Source organism: Lupinus angustifolius, chromosome LG09 (assembly GCF_001865875.1).
Source record: "Lupinus angustifolius cultivar Tanjil chromosome LG09, LupAngTanjil_v1.0, whole genome shotgun sequence".
Lineage (NCBI taxonomy): Eukaryota > Viridiplantae > Streptophyta > Magnoliopsida > Fabales > Fabaceae > Lupinus > Lupinus angustifolius.
The window spans coordinates 819569-825796 of record NC_032017.1 but is presented as its reverse complement, the minus strand read 5'-3'; the positions used below and the strand labels follow the sequence as shown (position 1 = coordinate 825796).

The following is a 6228-nucleotide window of genomic DNA, read 5'->3' as shown; positions in this document are numbered from 1 at the left end:
ATATATTCGGTTTGGTAGCTTCTCTATAATTGGTTGAACTTCAGCACAACGCTTCCTTCTCAATCCATAATCCACTTCACTACTCACATGGGTATGCTATCAAACAATAGTTGTTCAAATCTTTGGAGTATCATCTGGTTAACTTCAACTTGGGCTATATGACTTTCTAGGAATGACTTTGTTTTCAACAATGTCAGCTCTTCTCTTACTCGGATTGGATTTCTAATCCAATATCTTGCCTTAAATTCCAATGTGTAATTGGTTCTTGTCTTTTTTTGTTTTGCTTAATTTTTTTATTCTTTTCCTTTGTAATTATCTTTTATTAATATAATCTTCTTTTGCCGATAAAGAAAGGGAATATTTTGCAAGTTATGATATACCAACTCCACAATATTTTGCAACTTGAGTTTTAGAGAAAAAAGAGAAATTATTTTTTCCTCAATTAACAAGCTATGATATACCAACTAAACATACTATTCTCTTAATCTTTTATCATCAAAACACTAAAAATAGTTCACATTGAGTGTTAAATAAGAATATATATATATATATATTTATTGAGAAGTATCAAGTCATTTAGATACTCACTAAAAGCTTTTTTATAAGTTAAGTTTTGTAGGAAATAAAAATAAAAATTGAAAACTAAAAAATTATTTTATAAATGTATTTCATAATATGTTGTTGTTCTATATTGTATCCTTTCATTTTCATTCAAAGCTCAATTCACATATTGACTAAAAAAGTGTTATATATGTCAACTACTTAAAACCACCACCATGAACAAAAAATTTAGAAATTCAGCATACCACAATAATAATAAAGAAATACTGTAACTAAAAATAGCCATGTTACTTGTTTTTAAAGTAAAAGAAATTTCATTACATATAGCTTGTTATATCATTAAAGTAAGAACGTTCCACACCTTCTAGGAATGATTGAATGATGTTACACAAAATGAATCAACTTAGCACGTGGTAAATAAGAGTTGTTAATTGTTGATTAAATAGTTACTCACCTTGCAATAGTACTAGGAAAATTAAAAGCATAACGTTAAATTAAGGTCTTCTAGGGAAAAAAAGTACATGCATACATACACAATTCCGTCATAAGTAAGTCCTTACTTATTAACATAAAGATACATAATTAAGTTAAGGATTCAAAGATCCCTGAGCTTGAGAAGTTGATAGAATTGGAAAAAAGTTTCATCTTCAAATATTACTAGAAATAGAAGACATATATAGTGGTGCTGATGAATATTAGTAGGGTGAAAACCCAACATTAGCTGAAGCATAAAAGCCTTCTTTGATAAGAACCTCTTCTCCATCCTAGACAAATAAGAAAGAGAAGAATGAAGAAACTCAGAAATAAGAAAGAGAAGAATCAAAGTCAGGGATATATGAAATGTATTGATTTGTCTGTAACATTTTGCTAGAGAAATTGAAGGTGCATTATTAGTTACCTGTTGCTGGTGCACATTTGTCTTCTTCACTGTCTGATCAGTAGGCATGAGACCAAAGTGAATGTGTGGGAAGTGGGCCCACTGACACAAAAAACAGGTCACACATAAGAAGAAGTCAAAATGAACTAGAATACTGTACAATTTTTTTATTGATAAGAAAACAGATTTTATTGTATTTGAAGTAATTCACTAATATTACTATATCATTACAAAGTTACATGGTTTATCACTACCACAAACTGAGATGAATGTTGATGTATTACTTTGTTAAAAATAATTATACTATTAAATTAAACATAATAATAAACATGTAATTGTATGTTAGATAATTAAATAATTAATACAACATAAAAATGTATTTTATAATGCAATAAAACTTTGAAATTAAATTAGTAATTATTCTAAATATGGCAAAAAAGAAGTCACAATAGGCAATGATAAAAGGGAATTGGTAATAATGATAACACTTTTTAATTATGTAGTAATAAATAAAATGAATAATAATATATGGGAGTTGATAATTGATAAATGAGTAATAGAAGATGAAGTTAATAGTATATGAGTAAATAGTATTAGAAAACTCTAACTTAGTTTTGTTAAACAGAAAGTGGACAAATTTTCACTTCTCTCCAAAGTCCAAACCATGGTTTTGAAACCAAATTCACTTACAACAAACAAACTTCTAATTTTGTCAAACACACTAATAAACTCCAAAGTTAAGTTAGGAGGTTCCAAAATTACTTTTGAGCCTCCCTATCTCAAACACACATACGCATTACTTACTGACTAATGGCAAATATTTAAATACTTGGTGAGATGCTGAAAAGTTGCTAATTAATTAAATATATATATTGCTAATCAATTTTAAACAAGTCACTAACTTGGGTAATAATATTTTTAATTTTTGCATTTAAATAGAAGCTTTGTTCGAAAATTTTCATGTTTTTGGTAGGAAAAAATAAATAAAATTTAGTTAAAAATGTCAAATATACAATCAGAAACTTCATGAAAATTTAGAGAGAAATATATCTTAGTTAATCTATACTGAAACCCTAAGATTATCATGCAGAACTAAGAATCCAGAACTATATATCAAAATTTACTATATACTACTATTTTAAGCATAGGATGATAGGATCATACATTCTTGGCAGCTGCACTGAAAGCTTCCCTGTGGGTTATATCAGGATTAACAGCTTTGATTCGTTGGATCTCATCCCTAAAAATATCATTATGAACCATTCAAATTTGTTACAATTTTAACAATTTACCAGATATTTAATATGGGTTTTTTTATTTATTAAAAACAAAATTACTATGATAAAGAATGAATACTCACTTGATGAAGCGGTTGTAAGCAGAGGGGACTCTCTGTCTCTTCTCAGGAGCTGGACATGGCACACACATATCAATATTAATTGCTTTCACATTTTATTTTATTGTTATTTAGGTGCATATTTTTCCTGCCATGAGGTATCATTGAATTCTGTCCTGATATCTATATATGATTCTGATTGTGATGATATATGATATGGTTAGTGTTATTATAATTTTTAACTTTTGAAGTTTCAAGCAAATACAATTCCTGGGAGAAGAAATTAAGCTATAATATGTCTTTCTCTCTACTAAAAAGTAACCTATATTTTCCCAAAACATATCATGTCCCAAATCCTATACTAGAATAAAAATATATTACATAAATTAAAAAATTTAAACATTTTTTTATTTTTGATTTTTTGTTTCATTATTATAAGGCGATATTAAAATATAAGACATAATTTTGAACAATAAATCTTTGTTCTATTCCTTCATTTTTGTATGTGTTTGTAACTTGATATTAATTAAAATTAAATTAAAGGTATCAAAGTGAAATAGCCTGTGAAAACAGACTGTACCTTAGCTACTAGATTCAAGAAACAGGTTTTATTTATTGTATTTGTTTTGTTTGAAATAAATCTTCCTTGATGTTGATAATATTTTGCAGACTATTAACTAGGGGTAAAGCTATTCTGTGTAGACCTGTGATTACTTATTAGAATCGTTGATTTCTTTTAGGGCATGTGTACACTTAAAAGCAATGGAGGGTTTCAGGTACTATTGCAATGATGCCTTAACCCTTACAAGATATTTTCCCTTCTACCAACAGAACTAAACCAAGAGTACCTTATTCAAAACTGTTATAATAGTGATTATATATAAAAGAGAAATGATAAAAGGAACAGAATGATTATGTTTTTTTTTAAACTACAACTACAGTACATTCACTAGGTAAAGTTGTTTTCAGCTTATAAAACAAAACAAAAATGTTAATGATGAACAATGAAGAGAACCATCATTTTGAACAAGAGAAACTTGAGTTATACTGCAACCAAACATATGAAATAAAAGGGTAGAATAGAATTTAAGTAAAATCTCACGTCTATTAATGATCAGTGGCCGTGGAAGCTCATCAACTGTAGTCCTAGCAGGCATAGAGAACTCATTTGCTATGTTTGTATTCTGATTCATGAAATAATTTGGGGTAGGGTTTGGCATCTCCTCCTGCTGAAAATTTAAAGAATAAATCATTTCCCAAACAAGAAATTCATTAACTAGATTCAACAATATCATATTTCTATAACTTCATACCTAACTTGATTTAAATCAAATAAACAAACTAAACAGAAAGAAAGAGACAGTTTAAAGAACGTGTTTTAAATTGCAGTTATGGTTATAATTGTGATTAAGTTTTGTTTACAGCAATTACAGGAAATGCGATCGATGTGACCATAATTACGGTTGTAATATTATTGTGGAGACTCCTGAAACTATAATATTTTAGTTACAAATTTGACTGTGGAATGTAATTTAAAATATTGATAAATAGGTTAACATTATTAATACTGTGAGATTTTTTTCTTCAAAATTAATAGCTTAATTTGTTTTATAAGACTAGAATCATTTCTTTAAGAGAAAAACATAATATGATGATTTATAGACAAAGTACCAGAAGGTTATGAGAGGGAGAGAAGTAAGAGTGGCCCAAGTGAAATTGATTGGAAGAAGGTAGAAGCAATCCACGCATGTTCACCGGCAGAAGGTTGGTGCAATGACCGCATCGGACAGTCACAGTCTTGAACAAGCTTGTACATGGTACACTTACCTGAAATGATGGAATTTTGGTGGAAATTTTTTAAAGAGAATACAAGAATTTAGTACATAATTACATACTTAAGGAATGTTTTGGCTTATGTTTCAACAACTCAAAACTCCCTTTTTATGTTGTCTCCAACCAAAATCGATTTTGTTCCAAAAATCATGTTAAGCTACCAATGATAAATAATGTTTCTGTGTTTGGTTGAGATTTGAGAATGTCAAAATCTGTTTTGACTACAAACATATTTTTAAGATAAAGAAAAGCTTCTCTAGATAAATCGTTTCACTAGAAAGTAGAAACTCAATTTTGGAAAGAAAGAAAAACAAGTTCATCAAAAAAATAACTTTGTAAAATCTAATCCATGCACTTAAATATTAACAAAGAAAGTAAAAATATTGAAAAAGATGACTAGGGTCTAGTTTGTAGCATTGAGGTAAAAGATATTAGGTGAAAATGAAACCCTAGATTAGAAAAGTGTGAATGGAGAAAGTTATAGTGAGTTAAATGATATGTTTCATACAGCAAGGACGGTGTCACAAATGTTGCAATGAACATAACAAAGCTGTTCAGAAGGAGGGAGGTGGTCCAGTGATAATGTAGTTGAAGAAGATGACATCTTGGTAAGTCCCTTTTTCCTTCTCTTATAAAAAAATTCGATTTGACGATTGGTCCCTTGATTGATTTGATTGACAGATTAACCACCACCTTGGATATGCTTTTTTTGATTATGAGTTGTGAAAGAAAGGTGCATTGAGACAGAGAAAGAGAGTGATGAAAGGGAAAGAAGCTGATCTATTTGGTCTGGTAGATATTGAAAGGGAGATAAGATGGTCTTGTTTATAGAGTGACTCACATGCATGTATCTAATCATGTATCTAATGATGTACTTTTATTGTATAAGCATATGAGGAGAACCAATCTAAATGATTAGTCTATTAGATGAAAGAGTTTTATTGTTTAGGTATTATATTAAGTTTGTTATGTTATCCGATGTGTGAATATTGCTCTTCTTTTAAGGGTTGGCGTCCATGACAATTTTCACTCTATCGACAGTAGCCATTACGGTAGTCCATTTTCTTTTGACGACTTCACTCATTTATCAGTATTCAATAATATATCTTAATCAAGCCTATAGATAGTTTCTTTCGTGACACAACTCTCAATAAAAAACTTTTTTTATAAACACAATTTTTATTTAGAGATAAGAGTAAATAATGACACAAACAACATCTTAACCTTATCAATAAAAACAAAACAATACAAGTATATAGATGACAAGAAAACCATAAAATCAAACAAAAAGTTATATTCATCTACAATAAATGCAAGATTAGTCTTTTATATTGGACTGCATTATACTTAACTTATAACATTAAGAAAGCATGTATCATATGCATATATGTACATTTACATCCATTATCATGATATATGCACAAGGTAGGTGGGTATTTATTTTTACATGTACAATTGAGAATTGAACATGGAGAAATTCATTTGTACGATTAATAATCTTATATTTTCCTACTATATTCTTCTACTGATTCTTTTATTTATAAGAAAGTGATACATGTTACTTGTAAACCAATCATTAATAAAAATGTATCATCTTATGACAAATTTTACTTTCTTATAG

General features: G+C 28.7%; 1 protein-coding gene across 2 annotated transcripts; it reads right to left on the bottom strand.

Annotated features, from left to right (window-relative positions):
- LOC109355882 (axial regulator YABBY 1-like) lies at positions 1037 to 5427 on the bottom strand. 2 transcript variants are annotated; one of them, XM_019599146.1, is made up of 7 exons: positions 5116 to 5427; positions 4446 to 4601; positions 3877 to 4003; positions 2799 to 2847; positions 2603 to 2678; positions 1460 to 1540; positions 1037 to 1325 (listed from the first exon to the last, which is right to left on the bottom strand). In XM_019599146.1, exons 1-7 carry the CDS (start codon positions 5209 to 5211, stop codon positions 1257 to 1259), a joined length of 654 nt encoding a protein of 217 aa, XP_019454691.1. In that variant the 5' UTR covers positions 5212 to 5427; the 3' UTR covers positions 1037 to 1256. The 2 variants fall into 2 exon arrangements, with proteins under 2 accessions (XP_019454691.1, XP_019454692.1); XM_019599147.1 differs by having other exon boundaries at positions 3877 to 4000.

Bases quoted from the DNA above. Each gene is read 5' to 3' on its own strand.
- LOC109355882 (XM_019599146.1), bottom strand. From the start codon at position 5,211: ATGTCATCTTCTTCAACTACATTATCACTGGACCACCTCCCTCCTTCT. The intron at 2,848-3,876 runs GTGAGATTTTAC...TGCCATGTCCAG, and splicing joins GCCACTGATCATTAATAGAC to CTCCTGAGAAGAGACAGAGA. The intron at 2,679-2,798 runs GTGAGTATTCAT...TGATATTTTTAG, and splicing joins GCTTACAACCGCTTCATCAA to GGATGAGATCCAACGAATCA.